We start from the raw sequence: 18,105 nt of genomic DNA, 5'->3' as shown, positions 1-18,105 counted from the left end.
GTATATCTATTCCCTATAACCCTAGCGTCATTGAACCTTAAGTGTGTAGACCCTACGGGTTCGGGAACCATGCAGACATGACCGAGACAACTCTTCGGCCAATAACCAACAGCGGGATCTGGATACCCATGTTGTCTCCCACATGTTCCACGATGATCTCATCGGATGAACCACGATGTCAAGGATTCAATCAATCCCGTATTCAATTCCCTTTGTCTAGCGGTATTGTACTTGCCCGAGATTCGATCGTCGGTATCCCGATACCTTGTTCAATCTCGTTACCGGCAAGTCTCTTTACTCGTTCCGTAACACATCATCCCGCGATCAACCCCTTGGTCACATTGTGCATATTATGATGATGTCCTACCGAGTGGGCCCAGAGATACCTCTCCGTCACGCGGAGTGACAAATCCCAGTCTCCATTTGTGCCAACCCAACAGACACTTTCGGAGATACCCGTAGTGCACTTTTATAGGCACCCAGTTACGTTGTGACGTTTGGTACACCCAAAGCATTCCTACGGTATCCGGGAGTTGCACAATCTCATTTCTAAGGACATGATACTTGACATTAGAAAACTTTAGCATACGAACTACACGATTTTTGTGCTAGGCTTAGGATTGGGTCTCGTCCATCACATCATTCTCCTAATGATGTGATCCCGTTATCAACGACATCCAATGTCCATGGTCAGGAAACCGTAACCATCTGTTGATCAACGAGCTAGTCAACTAGAGGCTTACTAGGGATATGGTGTTGTCTATGTACCGACACATGTATCTGAGTTTCCTATCAATATAATTATAGCATGGATAATAAACGATTTATCATGAACAAGGAAATATAATAATAATAACTAATTTATTATTGCCTCTAGGGCATATTTCCAACAAAAGCTACTCAACGCATGGTCATTGGCTAGTCAGGTCGCGGTGTTAGATGAGAAGTTGTATAGGGGGTTATCAGAAGTTTCATAACGGGGCGGATCAGACAATTGCCTACAAACCTTTGCAAATTCTTAATTTTTGGTCAAGTTGCCTGCAAAAATCATTGAAATCTTCAGATATAATGATGGAAAACACACATAAGTTGGCTAGTCAGGTCACGACGAGCTTTTCAAAACTAAACTCCACATGGATATATTTCTTTAATATTTTTAAAAGAAACTTTGATGCTAGATGAGGCAACTTTAGTGCTAAACAGAAGCAACTTCACTCCATTAAAAATAACTTATTAGCAACAATAAGCATCTAACTAATGATACAAAACAACTTCGAAATAGAGGTATATAACATCACAACTTTAATTCTACAAGAGGCAACTTTAGTGCTAAAAGCAGGCTACTTCACTACATTCCATGTCCTAGTTAATTTTGTCCTATTTTCTCCTAACTTCCTCGCCAGTATCTCTAAGTTGCCTATTGTTCACGCTAGTATGTCGTTGTTTCTAAATTGCCTATAATACTATGAAGTCATCTACCGGTGATGCTTTTGTGTCTACTATTGCTAGTTATGATACGCAACATGATGGTGAATCTTGGCCACTTCAGAGTGTTTGTAGGCAACTTAGAAAAACCATGATAAATAACTTCATAGTATTGTAGGCAACTATTTTGAAAAGTTAGGCAACTGTGCAACAATTGTAGGCAACCAATTACCAATAGCAGACAAGTATACATCAATGGTAGGTAATTTATAGCATGTATAGGTAATTGAACATCAAGTGTAGGAACTGGCCATCAACCATAGACAATTGAGCGGTCATGATACGCAAGTTGGGATAAGTTTAGCAAACATCACATATACACACAGTGCAGTGAAATTGCTTTGTATGTAGTACTAAAGTTGCCTTATGTTTTGTATGATTTTTCTCATTTTTTACGTAAACGAACCTAATAGTAAGTCCTACTAGGCCAAAAAGAAAAGTTGCTTCCCTATAGCACTATAGTTGCCTCCATTGCACCCAAAGTTGCCCTTAAAAAAAGTTTGACGAAACCTACTTATATTGGATCTAGTTTTGAAGAACTCGTCATGAGAAACCTGACAGTGAAAACGAAATTGAATTTCGATACTTGAATAAAAAATTATGACTTTTACAAGTTTGTGGTCCCAAAATAAATGCACGTGAGACAGGATTTAGGCTGATTCCATCGATAGTCATGTGCGTACAGGGTGTGGTCAAACAATTTCCTTTTCTAGTATAGACAGTTGAACACAAGGACAAGCAATTACTATATACGGCTATGCGCTCCAGGCAACACACGAGGCCTCGGCGCTCTCCAGCCACGTCCTTGTTTCTTTCTTTATTTCTCACGGGCTTTTTTACAGCGAGACTGAAATCCAATTAAAGTTCTTTACGTGCATGTAAAAAAACTAGGCTAGGATAGCCAAGGTAACACGACCCGACCCGGCGATGTCTTGAATCCAAACTGAAATCCTATTCGGACACACCTCGTCGTGATCGTCCCTAGGAATAGTAGGACTAATGCTATCTTCTTGTGGTTGTAGCTGCTGGTTGGGAGAGGAGGTTCGGCAGGCGGAGGAGATGCCTCCCGCTTGGACTCCAGCAGAGTGGAACCGAACGACCACGACCGTATCCGGTGCATCCTGGCAAAGGCGGCGGCAGAGAAGCCGACCGCGACCTCCTCCGGCAGATTTCTGCGCAGATCAACGGTTGCATTGGCCTGGTATATGGCGCCGTCGATGAGTAGAGCAGCAGCCAGCGTCCTGGAGTCGTTGTGGTATTTCACGGTGGCCTCCATGACACTGGACGCCGTGAGGTTCTTGCCCGGCCATGTCGCCGTCGTGTGCGCGGGCGCTGTGGAATTGCCGGAGCTGATGTAGATGCCGACATGGTTGAGGAAAGCGTCAAATCCTACCGTCAGGATGGCCGGGCCGGCGCCGGCGCTGCTGCTGCGCGGGACGTCCACGGAAGGGAGATGGCCGAGGAAGAAGGCCATCCTACCGCCTGGCTGCTGCGGCGGGCTGTCCTTGTCCTTGTCTGGGGTGATCCGGAAGGAGAAGGCGGTGGCGAAGCTAGCCACCTCGCCGGTGGCACCGTTCCACAGCGGCACTTTGTACCGGTGCGACGCCCGGCTGTTTCTCGTCAGCTGGAGCGCCGGTGGACTGACGAGTGCGTCGCCGGCCACAACGATCGACGAACCGGCGCTGGCGTCGGAGAAGTCGAGGCTGAAGGAGAGCGAGAAGGCCCCGCGCGGCTGCGCGAGGTAGAGGCATAGCAACGACGCGAGGACTAGGGCGGCGGTCGGACGACGACGGCGAGAGCCCATTGCCTGGCCGTGGTGCTTGGGAGGGAGGAACCATGAGGAGCATCATGAAATAGGGAACGGGATTTAGTGGCGGCGTAGTTAGTTGTCATGGTCAAATTTAGAGCATAATAAATAGTGAACAAGAAAGGAACTAGAGAGCCCACGGATTGATGGCGTTGTCGTTGAAATTTTCTAGATAAGGCCATTAGATTACACAGGATCAAGTTACCATCATACTATTATACAAGCAAAATCTAATGGTCGTTCAACAAAGCGGTTGACGCACTTGACTTTTTTCGTCTTCATATATCTTTTTTGGACTGTGCTAATGTCCAACCGTTCGGAACATTAGCAACAGATGCGGACGAGTTTTGCATGCATGCGGTTGGTTTATTTGAAAAAACTGAGAACCCACATGAAATCTTTTCCTCAATTGTTGCATGCATGCATATAAGACGAAAATAATGATGGCAGCATAGATTCCATCGAATTCAAAAATTCAAAATGTTTTGTAGCTCTAACCGTCGTTTTGATTGAAAAACCGTTGTCACATAAAAGATTTGTCACGACGAGACCTTCAAAACTAGATCCCATGTTGATATGTTTCGACGATTTTTTTTTGGGTCAAAAGTTACCAGCCCCATGTTAAGTAAGTTATCACATCTATGGTATATAAGTTATCTTCATGTTTACATGGAAATTACCGGGGCATAAAAATGACTCCTCCAACATTCTCTCCACATGCAAATGCAGTAGAGCACGGGAAACCTGATGTCATTGCAAAATCTCGCTATTTTTGAAACTGTAAAATGTTTTAGAGCTCGAACTGACATGTTTGATTGAAAAATTGTTTTCACATAAAAAATTCATCGCGGTGAAAACTTCGAAACTAGATCTCATGTTGCATGTTTTGATCACTTTTTTGGTCAAATAGTTACCGGAAAGTTATCATTTATGTTATATGTATACTAACATGTTGTTTATGCAGAAGTGACCGAAGATGTGTCTCAACGACTTCTTTCCCCTGAGTCAAATTTACCATGGTATTTATACCTAAGTTATCAGCTTCAGATGCATAGATTACCATGTTATTTGCACAGAAGTAACCGGGGTATGTTTCAATAACTTTTTGTTCGGGTCTTAAGTTATCGTGTTGGTTATACCGTAATTATCAGGTCAATGATGTGTGAGTTACCATGCTATTGACAAAAAAGTTACCAGAGGTATATTTCATTAACAACCCTTCATCACTGTTGCGAAAAGTTATCAGGACTGGGACACATAAGTTATTAGGTCTGCAATGTGTGAGTTATCATGTTATTCACACAAAAAGTTACCAAGGATATATTGCATCAACCACCCTCCCCCCTTCTGGTCACCAAAATTTATCAAGACTGGGGTACATTAGTTATCACGTCTACGATGTGTGAGTTAACGTCATATGCACATAAAAGTCATCGGCGGTATATCTCATCACCCCTCCCTCATGAAAAGTACCACGACCGGGGTGCATAAGTTATCGGGTCTCCGATATGTGAGTTACCATGCTATTCACACAAAAGTTACCGGGGGATATTTGATCGCCACCCCCCCTCTCCGAGGTCAAAGTTATCAGGACTAAGACATAATATATCAGGTCTGTGGTGTGTGAGTTATCATGATATTCCACAACTTATAATGTAGTATGAAATAATGTACTCCCTCTGTATAAAGTTAGTACAAAATCGAGTCACGTATTTTGGGATGGAGGAAGTACAAGAAAAGGCTAACAAACAACAATAAAATAGTTTTTTATTTCCTGCCATGGGGTTTAAAAAGGTCAAATAGACATTTTCTATTAGTAAGACAACAAGTAGTATTAAGTGAGTTGGTCATTGGCATTGTACAACAATCAACGGACCTGGGTTCGAACCCTACTATGTACATTATTTTTACTCGATCGGAAAGGAAAAACGAAATAAATCTATAGCGACAGCGACGTTCCTTTGATCGGAAAAGGAAAAACGAAAAAAAATCAGCACGACAGCGACGTTAAAAAAAAATCAGCACGACAACGAGTTGGGTGGGAGCAGGATCGATAGCGACAGCAACAGCGACGTTCGCTACGCAGTAGGCTAAACGCGCGCCGTCGGATTCGAAACAGACGGCATCCGAACAGTGCGGATCTATTGTAAATGTCCAGTCGGCAGGAAATTAGCTTTTGCCATCTTTTTTATGTACTATTATATAAGTAAAATCTATTAGTTAGTTTTTCTTTTATACCGAAAATATGAGAGGACAAGCAGATTGTTCGGATGCGTTTGGATAGAAGGAGATGCTGGGGTGGTTATGGGCATCCCTATCCAGCAGGATAAGGATAACCATATTTTATGTTTGGTTGATGGATGATATTAGCCCATGTTTTGTTTGGTTTGAAGATTAAATCTTGGCTGGGGATAGCCATTTTTCTGTTTGGTTGGTGGATGAGGTTAGCCATTTTTCAATATGAGGCAATCAAATATGTATGTACAACAGCAAGTATAAGAACATTTTTAGAATCTTGAGCACCATACCAAAACATACTCCAGCAAGTTATAATGAACGAAAAAATAAGTTTCAGCAAGTTAGAATGCATGAAAGAACAAATTTCAGCAAGTTATAATGCATGAAAGAACAAATTTCAGCAAGTGATAATGCATGAAAAAAGCATTTCAACAAGTAATAGAATATATAGCTCGACATTCCATAGAATACTTGATCAAATATATAGTTATACAACCCATACATAGTTCAATGTTTTGGTTGTAATCAAAAGAACAAGTCCATACAACCCATAGCTCCATTGTTTTGGTTGTCATCAAAAGTACAAGTCAAACTACCCATATAAACTCATCATGCTTCGGCTTCAGGGAAGGTACTCTTCACATACCTAGATACCCAAACCTTTCTCTGGACATCTCCCAAGACCTCTGACCTGCCTTCCCTGTCGCCTTTGACCTGAGCTACTGCAGCACAAAGAAATAACAAAAAAAGATTAGCACATTGGATAGAAAATCAATGGAGAAAGCACGCATCAGTACACATGGCTGCCGCAGTACACGAAGCAAGTTTGGCTGCACAGCTAGCAAGATCCGCGCAGCAAGCAGGGCCAAGTAGCTAGCAGGCCGGTGTACCGCACACAACACCCGCTCTCACGCGGCGCACATCATGCACACTTGCCAGACAGATGCAGGGTCGGCGCAGCACCTGCGCACGGGGCGCACAGCAAGCGCGCCGGCCGGAGAGAAGCAGTGATGGCGCCGCCATCCGCAGGCCTCCGGCGGCCGCGCGCGGCACTCACCTGTGCTGACCGCCGCCGCCATGACCTCTGATGGCAGATGTGGAGCGGAGGAAAAGAAGGAGTGAGCCACGACGCTGCGCACTCACCGTCATCGCCGGGCTTCGATCTACCGGCGCCGCTGCGCACTCACCGCCGTCGTCGGGCTTCGATCTGCCGCCGCCGCTGGAAGGGAGAGAAGAGAGATGGAAAGGGGAAAAGAGATAAGGTTGCCCTTTTGTGGGAGGTGAATGAAACGAGATGGCGCCGAAAAACGTTTCGCGGGCTCCCTTCGTGGCCCCCGCGCGCGGGGATGCCCACATCCGCGAGATTTTCGCGGACCCGCGGAGCCGAGTTTTGGACGAATATTCGAAGCATCTAGCCATCCCTATCCCAACTCGTACGTGAAACAAACGACTGGTATCCACTTAAAAAACTGCTATCCCTATCCCATGGAGGGATAGGCCAGCATCCAAACGCATCTGAAGTTCACAGCCATTCATTCAGCAGCAACATATGTGAAGTTCACAACAAAAATTAACATACAACTAATATTTTATCTAAGAAAACATACAACTAATACTTTCTACTGTAGTTCAGAGCCAAGGTACGGGATATATATGACACAACACGCAAGTGATATACTAAATTCTTGCGAGATTTTGGAGGAGAGGGAGATGACGTGCCTCGCACGGCTCCGGTGCGACACACACCTCAGGTGCGATTTCATGCCGAATCTCGGCATGGCGCTGCTGATCTTCTGGCCGAGATTCATCCACCGGCGAGGACAGTGGCTGGTGCTCCTCAATGCCGACGAAGTGGTGATCGACACACGGGGATGGTGCGATTACGCGGGATTCGAGGTGGGCCAGATGGTACAGTTCCCGCGCCATTTGCCTAGAATTGCGGCGCTTGGTAGGTGGGGCGAGCACGATGCGGATTCCGAGGTGAGTAATGGTGAGAGGGGAGGGGAGGGGAGAGAGGTTATTAGGCGGCCCACACCGACGCCTCGTCTCTCCACCCCATTCTCACCCGCATCCCCACCCAACACAACTCGCCCCGCTCTGCCGCTCCGTGAGCCAGGGTTTGATGACGCACGAGTAGAAGATGTGGGCGCTGGCCGTCGGCGACGAGGTGCTGATGGGGAGGTTGAAGGAGATCGACCGCTAGTTCCCCACAGCAAGGGCTCTCAACGATGCATCGGAGATGGTGAGGGACAAGCTGAACGAGGAGGAGATCCTTAGATGCTTCCCCAACTACGACCGCCATCCAGCGATGGGGGTGCAGCTCTGGGCGATGCTCGAGGCGGACTCTCCGATCCCGGCGTAGAGGGAAGTGGAAGGTGTTCCGCTCTCTTCGATATCGCCAGATCCACCTGCCGATCGCGGCACAGGAGGTGGTGATGGGAATTCCTGCTCCGGGGTCAAGGTGGTTGCGGATCGAGATCGAGGAAGACGTGGTGGAGGTGGAACAGGACTCCAACGACTCTTCCCCGACGCTTCCCCCCGCTTCCCGAGGCGTTCACCTCGCCCTCAAACCCTTTCCCGCTGCTAGTAGGGTGCTCGCCGGCCGGCAATCGCTTCTGGTTGCTGGCCGGGGAGGACTCCGACGAGGAGGGGGAGGGGGAGGCCCCGGACTTCTCTTCAGGTATGCAAAAAATTGCTAAATACTTAACATCTACTTCATCAATTGATGCAAATGATGCTAGAAAAAGTAGCCATAAACGCATGAGAGGACCCAGATTAAAAATTAGGGATAAAAAAGGGTTTCTCCCCGAGCTGTGTATATTAACAACAAAAATGATGCTGCCCCCAGGGAGGGGGTGTGTGTGAGAGAGTATGGGAATAGAAATTTGGGGAAACATCTTAATTTTAGGGGAATAGATGGTAAAATTTTCAGAGAGCATATGAGAAATGGAAATGTTCCACCAATTTTTCCTTGGTATGAGGATGATGGAATTGATTTAGGAGAATTGGAAGTTAGGAAAACCCCTATTGGACCATATTTGGCTCCAAAAAAAGGAGATGATGATAAGAAAAGAGATGAGGAAAAAAGGAGACCCCCAATTATTTTTGGAGGCTCGGTTGGAAAAAATATAAGTGTGGATGTGGACATGGGCCTGTCCTGGTGGATGGAAGATGGGACAAAAAAGAGCCCGGCCTAGGGGGAAAGCAGGATGCAGAGGTGTATAAAAAAGCAGAAGGAGGGGGAGAGAGGTATTCACTCCCTTTTCTTAGGGTCCCCTCCCCCACACACCGCCGCCTGAGAGGGAGATGGCTGGATATTTTGGGAGATGATATGGAGATGCTAGATTCAATAGAGGGGTGGTGTGGGAGATGCTGCGGAGGGGGGCTGGATGGAACAGAAGCAGACCCCCTCCTTTGAGAAATCTAGAAATTTTGGTAGAGGAGGAGGGCGCTTTGGAGCTGGGCTAGGGATAGGCAGAGGGACTGAAGATGAGCAGGAGCATACGGGTGATAGAACTGGAGAGAAACTGATATGGCAAGCTAAAACAGGAAAGACAGAAGAGGCAAAAGGTATCAAGAAGGTGGAGGGGGAAGAGATAGGAAAATCTGGAGGAGAAAAAGAAAGGGAAAATGACCAGATAAGTGGTAAGGAGCAGAATCAACAACAACAGTTACTGGCAACCTTGCTTTCTCAGTTGGTTCAGTGGATGAAGAGCAATGATAAGGTGTAGAGGGAAGGAGTTCTAGGAAATATCACAGGCATAAAGAATGTAGGACACCCATAGAATAAATAGGAAAAAAGTGGAGATACTATGCAAAAAATAGACAAAGGGAACGAGCATATCTCAAACATGGAGGTGAGAAGATAAGAAGGAAGAGACGCTTGGTAATAGAATTTGGAGGAAAGTAAAAGAGGAGCGGACAGATTCAAAAGGCAGGTGTGTGGGAAATGTAAAGATCCAAGACATTCAACCAGGGACTGCAAAGTGGGCCACTGTTTGATCTGTGGAAGGGATAATCATATCAATGGGGAATGAAATCTGCTGAAACAAATGAAGCCTGTACCAAAATATGTGGGATATACAATAAAGGCCTAGGAATTCTATTGGTACAGAGTTACAAAGACATGCTAGTTGCAGAACATACAAACCCTCTGGGTGTGGTAGTTATCAGAGATGGACAGCTAAATGAGACAAAATTAATCAAAGCCCTGGGAGAGATTGTTGGGGAACGCAGTAATTTCAAAAAAAATCCTACGATCACGCAAGATATATCTAGGTGATGCATATCAACGAGAGGGGAGAGTGTGTCCACGATCCCTCGTAGACCGAAAGCGGAAGCGTTTACTAATGCGGTTGATGTAGTCAAACTTCTTCACGATCCAACCGATCCAAGTACCGAACGTACGGCACCTCCGCGTTCAGCACACGTGCAGCTCAATGACGTCCCTCATCCTCTTGATCCAGCTGAGGACGAGGGTGAGTTCCATCAGCATGACGACATGGTGATGGTGATGATGATGTTACCGGTGCAGGCCTTCGCCTAAGCACTACGATGGTATGATCGAGGTGTGCAACTTTGGAGGGGGCACCACACACGGTTAAGAGAAACTTGTGTGTTCTAGGGTGCCCCCCTGCCCCCATATATAAAGGAAGGAGGGGGAGGTCGGCCGACCCTATGGCGCGCCCGAAGAGGAGGAGTCCTACTAGGACTTCCTAGTCCTAGTAGGATTCCCCTCGAAGGAAGAGAGGGGGAAGGAAGGAGAGGAAGAGGGAGCAGGAAAGGGGGGCGCTGCCCCTTCCCCTAGTCCAATTCGGACCCAAGAGGGGCGCGCGGACAGCCATCCTACGCTTCTTGATGATTATACAAACCTGGGGTAGGGTCATAGGCCTGACCTATACGTCCTACCCAATGTCACTACCCTAGAAGATAAGAAGTCCAAGAGACAACAATACACCCCCAGTCGAAGATGTCGAGTGCAATCCACTCGACAGTCATGTCACTCGAGAGTCTTCCTCTCTATCGTCACTCGACCATCCAGAGAATCACTCGACCTATCGAAGACCAGGAGTCACTCAGCGTGGCAACGGGCAGGCGTTCACTCCATAGTCCTTAAGGTCATTAACATCATTTAAGGCAGGCGTTACCAGTAATGCCCCTACTTTAAGCACATTAAGTCCCTTGTAATGGAGGGCGATGGAGGTCCTGGCGTACTCTATATAAGCCAGCCCCCTCCTCTGGCACAAGGGTTCGCACCCCCTGTAATATCACACATATAATCCAATCAACCGCCTCTGGGCACTGAGACGTAGGGCTGTTACTTCCACTGAGAAGGGCCTGAACTCGTAAACCTTGTGTGTACACCTTCACCATAGATGAGATCTTGCCTCTCCATACCTACCCCCCTTTTTACTGTCAGTCTTAGGACCATGACAGTTGGCGCCCACCTTGGGGCAGGTGTCTTAGCGACTTGTTGGTTAAGTTGCAAGTTTTACCGATCGTCATCGTCATGGTTTCCGGCGGCGGATTGGCTGAGGGCCGCGAGATCCATCTCAGCGCGCTCGTTTTCGTCGGCGACGACTCCGCGTGGCTTCAAGAAGCTCCCCTGGACATTTAGGCGCTCCCCGTCTGAGGGGCGATGCACTTCCGCGCGTGCATTTGCGGCGTCCTCCTCCAGCAGCCACCGACTCAGTATCAGTCGGCTCCGATGGTGTTTTCACTCCCCGCTGTTCGCCGCCGCAAGCGGTCCGGTCGATCGCGGCTTCAGCGATGGGTGAAGCACGTGATGGCTCGGCGTTCGGCCACCCATCAAGTCGCGGCAATCAAGCCCGACGAAACTCTCCACGGCCTGTTCGATCTGTCGACTGGCTTCACGGAGACCGCATCCGAGTGCGATAGCAACGACCCTGCGGCTGAAGTCTTGATGGTCGACGGGCCTCACAGTCCGCCTGGTTTCCACCGTGAGGACAACGGAGACGGGGGCGGCGATCTGTCACGCGTCCACGAGGAATACCGACCCAAACCCCTCTCTTCGCAGCAGAGGGAAGAACTTCGTCGCCGTAACATGGATGCACTCCACACGCCCATCGTTGGAGAAACCCCCGAGCCTCGAGCCTTGGAGGAGGTGCGCCTAGCTAATTTGGCTGAGCGCACTCGACTGGATAACCTTCAGCATGCTCTCGACGAGCGCGCTCAGGAGCGGATCCATGAGTCCAGTCGACGACAGCTTTTTACGCCTCCACCTAAGGTATACCGTACTCCGATTCAGAACCTCACAGCTGCGGCCCGAATAGCAGAGTCGATCCAACCTTCCCAGTCGGAGGCTGGCAGAGGGCTGATGCAGATCCGGGCCTTGCTCCGGGCAGCAGAAGAGCAAAACACAGAAGTATCTCAGTTGCAGAATAGGATTCACAGCAGATCCATTGTAGCGGACATAGTTCAGTCGGCCCACAGCGCAAGATCGCCCCCGCGGCATGAGGGTCGTGGACAGTATGATCATCCACTCGACCGCGACAATCATCGTTGGGGACCCACGCCTCCTCCGAGGAGTGCATCATATGTGCCTCGGCGGAACGATGACAGACGCCGTCACAGTGGCGAGCGCAGAGCCTCAGTCGACCCAAGAGAACCAGGCTTCAACGCGAGATCCATCCTCGTTCAAGGCCTGGTCGACCGAAATAGGGCACACAGAGAAGACCATGGCAGAGATCGTCCAAGTGGCAGCAGAGTGCATGTTTCTGGTCCGGAGTGTTTCAGCAGGGCCATCAGAGCGGTGGTGATTCCTCCCAACTTCAGGTTGGCGACCGGAGTCAGTAAGTTCACTGAAGAGTCCAAGCCTGAAACTTGGCCTGAGGATTACCGAGTGGTTGTGCAGATTGGCGGTGGAAACGATGAAGTAGCAATGAAACATCTCCCTCTGATGTTGGAAGGGACAGCCTGAGCATGGTTGACTCAGTTATCTCTGAGCAGTATATACAGTTGGGAAGAGCTGGCTCGAGTGTTCGTCAGAACCTTCAAAGGCACGTGCAAACGACCAGCAGGATTGACCGAGTTGCAACATTGTGTGCAGAAGCCGAGTGAGGCCTTGAGAGATTTCATTCAGAGGTGGACCACTTTGCATCACACCGTTGAAAATGTATCAGAGCATCAAGCAGTGTGCGCCTTCAAGGAGGGCGTCAAATACCGAGAGTTAGTCCTGATGTTCGGTCGGACTGGTGATATGACTCTGACTCGGATGATGGAAATAGCCACCCGGTATGCTAACGAGGAAGAAGAGGATCGACTCCGTAGCGGAAAGAGTAAGCCAGTCGGCCAAGAGACCGGTGGAGGTAATTCCAATCGGAAACAGAAGCATAAGGCCGAGCATGCAGCACCCGGTGAGATCTCATCGGTGACTCAAGGAAAGTTTAAGTGAAAACCTAAGGGCCCCTGGTCCCCTAAGAAAGTGAAAGATCAGGCGCGAAATGATGTGTTGGATTTACCGTGTCACATCCACACGAAGAAGGACGAAGAGGGGAATCTGATTTACCCCAAACACACCACTCAAAAGTGTCGACTCCTGATCCAGCAGTTCCGAGGAGATCAACCCAGTGAAAAAGGAAAGGAGTCGAACAGAGACGAGGATGAGGAAGAAGACGATGGTTATCCTAAAGTCAATTCAACCCTGATGATTTTTGCTGATGTTGAGAGCAAGAGTCGATTGAAAGTCATCAACAGAGAAGTGAATATGGCCGCTCCGGCGGCGACGACCACATACTTGAAAAGGTCTCAAACAGCCATCACATTAGACCAGTCTGACCATCCTGCTCGTGTAGCTACCCCCGGGAGGCAAGCACCGGTGGTCGACCCCGTGGTGGGGGGCACCAGACTGACTAAAGTGCTGATGGACGGTGGCAGTGGTCTGAACATCCTTTACGCTGAAACCTTGAAGGGGATGGGCATTCCGATGTCCAAACTTAGCGAGAGCAACATGAGTTTTCATGGTGTTATCCCTGGAAAGAAAGCCGAATCACTCGGCCAGATCGCCCTCGACGTGGTTTTCGGTGATTCCAAGCATTACCGTAAGGAGAAGTTGACATTTGAAGTCGTGGATTTCCAGAGTGCTTATCATGCCATTCTGGGCAGGCCGGCCTAAGCACGTTTTATGGCTCGACCATGTTACGTGTATCTCAAGTTGAAGATGCCTGGCCCCAAAGGTGTGATCACAGTTACTGGCAATCTACAGAAAGCAGAGGAGTGCTTCCAGAAAGGTTCCAAATTTGCCGATGCGCAGATGGCAGCAGTTGAATTCCAAGAGTATCAGAAGAATGCATATCTGAGTGATTTGCTCCGAGGCAAGAAGCCTGCTACAGATTCTGCATTTCAGTCGACTGGTGAAATGAAGCTGATTCATATTTACCCGACCGATCCTAATGCCGCACCGACTCATATATCAACAACACTCGACAGCAAATAGGAAGAAGCGCTCATCCAGTTCCTCTGTGAGAACTGGGACATCTTTGCATGGAAACCCTCTGACATGCCAGGTGCACCTAGGGGACTGGCTGAGCACCGTTTACGTGTCGACCCCAAGGTAAAACCCGTCAAAGAGCACGTTCGGTGGTCCGCCGTGCAGAAGAGGAAAGCAATTGGCGAGGAAGTGGCTCGGCTGCTAGCAGCAGAGTTCATCCGTGAGATCTACCACTCCGAGTGGCTAGCCAATGTAGTCATGGTCCTTAAGAAGGATGATTCACTTCGTATGTGCATTGGTTTCAAGCATATCAATCGGGCCTGCCCGAAAGATCACTTCCCTCTCCCTCGCATCGGTCAGATTGTTGATTCGACCGTGGCATGTGAGCGCTTGTCTTTCTTAGATGCATATTCCGGGTATCATCAGATCCGACTGTATGGTCCTGACGAAATAAAAACAGCTTTCATCACCCCATTCGGGTGCTTTTGTTATGTCACCATGCCATTTGGTCTTAAAAATGGCGGAGCCACATTCATGAGAATGATTCAGAAGTGCCTGCTCACTCAGATCAGTCGGAATGTGGAAGCATACATGGATGACATTGTTGTCAAGTCTCGCAAAGGTTCCGACCTATCGAATGACCTCGCAGAAACCTTTGCCAACCTAAGAAGGTACGATATCAAGCTTAATCCGCCAAAATGCACATTCAGAGTTCCAGGACGAAAGTTACTTGGTTTTCTCGTTTCCGAACGAGGGATCAACGCCAATCCAGAAAAAGTTGATACCATCCTCCGAATGAAGCGCACTGTGCGAGTGCATGACGTTCAGAAGCTGACTGGTTGTTTGGCCGCCTTGAGTCGATTCATTTCTCGTCTCGGTGAAAGGACTTGCCTCTTTACCGACCGATGAAGAAATCTGATAAGTTCGAGTGGACTGAAGAAGCTGATGCGCGTTTGCAGAGCTCAAAACCCTGCTGTCCACCCAGCCGGTGGTCTCTACGCCAATCAGCAAAGAGCCTTTACTGATTTACATTGCAGCCACTGAACAAGTTGTCAGTACAGTACTCATGGTCGAGCGAGTAGAGGAAGGAAAATCTTACAAGGTTCAGCGCCCAGTTTACTATCTCTTTGAAGTTTTGACTCCATCCAAGCAACGATATCCACATTATCAGAAGCTTGTCTATGGAATATACATGACCATCAAGAAGGTTGCACATTATTTCTCTGATCACTCCATTATGGTCGTCAGCGACGCACCACTTTTCGAAATCCTGAATAACAGAGATGTAACTGGTCCAGTGGCAAAATGGGCGATTGAACTCCTTCCCTTGGATATCAAGTTTGAGGCAAAGAAGGCTATCAAGTCCCAAGCAATCACAGATTTCCTTACCGAGTGGATTGAACAGCAATTGCCGACTCAAGTTCATTCGGAGCATTTGACTATGTTCTTTGATGGCTCCAAGATGCTGAATGGTTCAGGTGCCGGGGTAGTATTGGTATCCCCCCGTGGAGATAGGCTTAGCTATGTTCTCCAGATCCATTTTGATTCCTCCAATAATGAAGCCGAATATGAAGCACTTTTATACGGGTTACCTATGGCCATTTCAATCAGCGTCCATCGCCTTATGGTCTATGGTGACTTGGGTTTGGTGGTTAATCAAGTGAGGAAGGAATGGGATGTTAGGAGCCCGGCCATGACTGGTTATTGCAATGCAGTAAGAAAGCTGGAAAAGAAGTTTGAAGGGTTGGAGCTTCACCATATACCCCTACTGAAAAATCAAGCTACAGATGAGTTGGCAAAGATAGGTTCAAAAAGAGAAGCCATTCCCCGTAATGTGTTTTTGGAACATATTCATTCACCTTCAGTTCAGGAGGATCCTTTCACTGAAGGGTCACCACAGCCCAAGAGCGCCACAGATCCGACTGAAGTCTAAGTCCCAACCATGGTCGACTTGGTCATGGAGGTTTTGGTCATCACCCCTGGCTGGACAGTGCCGTACATTGCATACATTCTTAGGAAAGAACTTGCAGAGGATGAAGAAGTGGGTCGACAGATCGCCCGACGGTCTAAAGCCTTTACAGTGATGAGAGGTCAGTTGTTCAGAGAAAGTGCAACTGGGGTCTGCCAAAAGTGCATTACGCCAGAAGAAGGTCGAATGATCCTCAATGATATTCACTCGGGGACCTGTGGTCACCATGCGTCCTCTCGGACCATCGTGGCCAAAGCATACCGAGCCAGATTTTACTGGCCATATGCCAATGAGATGGCAAAAGAAATAGTGGACAAGTGTGAAGGTTGCCAGTTTTACTCCAACATGTCCCATAAACCTGCATCAGCTATGAAGACTATTCCACTCGCCTGGCCTTTTGCTATTTGGGGATTGGACATGGTTGGACCTCTGAGGACCGGCAGGAGCAGATTTACCCATGTGCTGGTGGTAGTCGACAAGTCTACCAAGTGGATCGAAGCCAAGCCCATTAAAAACCTTGAAGCAAGTACTGTTGTGAGTTTCATCAGAGAATTGATATTCAGATATGGTGTACCGCACAACATTATCACGGACAACAGATCAAACTTCGACTCTGATGAACTCAGAGCCTTTTGCACTTCCCAAGGCACGAGGGTAGATTACGCTTCGGTCGCCCATCCTCAGTCGAATGGGCAGGCTGAGCGGGCGAATGGATTGATTCTCAAAGGACTCAAACCCCGCTTGATGCGTGACCTCAAGCATGTAGCAGGAGCTTGGGTTGATGAGCTCCCATCAGTGCTTTGGGGATTGAGGACAACTCCTAATCGGTCGACTGGACAGACTCCGTTCTTCTTAGTCTATGGAGTCGAAGCCGTACTCGCGAGTGATTTGCTCCACAACGTGCCCCGAGTCGAACTCTTCTCAAAAGAGGAAGCAGAGCAGGCTCGACAAGATGCAGTCGATCTCCTGGAAGAAGAAAGAGAGATGGCCTTGATCCGATCGACCATTTATCAGCAAGACTTGCGTCGATTCCATGCCAGAAACGTAAGGGGTCGGGCATTTCAAGAAGGAGACCTGGTTCTCCGAGTGGACCAGCAGAAGCCACACAAGCTCGCTCCTGCTTGGTAAGGCCCTTTTGTCGTCACCAAAGTGCTCCACAGCGGAGCATATCGTCTCTTCAACGTCGAGCACAACAAAGATGAACCACGCGCTTGGAACGCGGAACTGCTCTGCCCTTTTTACTCTTAAATATTTAGACTGATGAGATGTAATAAGAAGTACCTTTTAGTTTGGTTATCAAAATACATAATTTTACAGTCTTCTGAATGATTGTTGTTTATTTCTTTTCTACATAATTCCTTAGCTGCGAATCTGTTTCGCCTAAGATGAAGAGAAAATCCTACCGAGTAGCGAGTCTGCCTCTCACTCGGGGGCTTAGCTGCGAATCTGTTTCGCCTAAGATGAAGAGAAAATCCTATCGAGTGGTGAGTCTGCCTCTCACTCGGGGGCTTAGTTGTAGTCCAGTACTCGCCTAAGTGATAAAAATCCTACCGAGTGGTGAGTCTGCCTCTCACTCGGGGGCTTAGCTGCAGTCCAGTACTCACCTAAGTAATAAAAATCCTACCGAGTGGTGAGTCTGCCTCTCACTCGGGTCACACTCGGGGGCTTAGCTGCAGTCCAATACTCGCCTAAGTGATAAAAAGTCCTACCGAACGGTACGGGTTGGTCATGTTCCCCCCCGGGGCTGCACCGTCAAGAAGAAGGACAAGATTGTGGGAGCGAATCTTCCCGCTCGAGGAATTAGCCGTGGTCCAGTACTCGCCTAAGTTTGAAAAATTCTACCGAGTGGTGAGCAGTCCTCTCACTCGGGGGCTTAGACGTAGTCCAGTACTCGCCTAAGTTTGAAAAATCCTACCGAGTGGTGAGCATTCCTCCCACTCGGGGGCTTAGCTCCAGTCCAGTACTCGCCTAAGTTTGAAAAATCCTACCGAGTGGTGAGCAGTCCTCCCACTCGGGGGGCTTAGCCGCAGTCCAGTACTCGCCTGAGTTTGAAAAATCCTACTGAGTGGTGAGCAGTCCTCCCACTCGGGGAGCTTAGCTGCAGTCCAGTACTCGCCTAAGTTTGAAAAATCCTACCGAGTGATGAGCAGTCCTCCC

General features: G+C 48.2%; 1 protein-coding gene across 1 annotated transcript; it reads right to left on the bottom strand.

Moving 5' to 3' along the window:
• Nucleotides 1-2,099: 2,099 nt before the first annotated feature.
• LOC119339391 (non-seed lectin-like) lies at nucleotides 2,100-3,331 on the bottom strand. Its single transcript, XM_037611473.1, has one exon. The coding sequence runs from the start codon at nucleotides 3,287-3,289 to the stop codon at nucleotides 2,378-2,380; it is 912 nt and encodes a 303-aa protein (XP_037467370.1). The 5' UTR covers nucleotides 3,290-3,331; the 3' UTR covers nucleotides 2,100-2,377.
• Between the last annotated feature and the right edge of the window lie 14,774 nt (nucleotides 3,332-18,105).

This window comes from Triticum dicoccoides, chromosome 7B (genome assembly GCF_002162155.2).
Source record: "Triticum dicoccoides isolate Atlit2015 ecotype Zavitan chromosome 7B, WEW_v2.0, whole genome shotgun sequence".
NCBI lineage: Eukaryota > Viridiplantae > Streptophyta > Magnoliopsida > Poales > Poaceae > Triticum > Triticum dicoccoides.
Note: the sequence above shows the minus strand (reverse complement) of the source record. Positions and strands in the feature narration are given on the sequence as shown.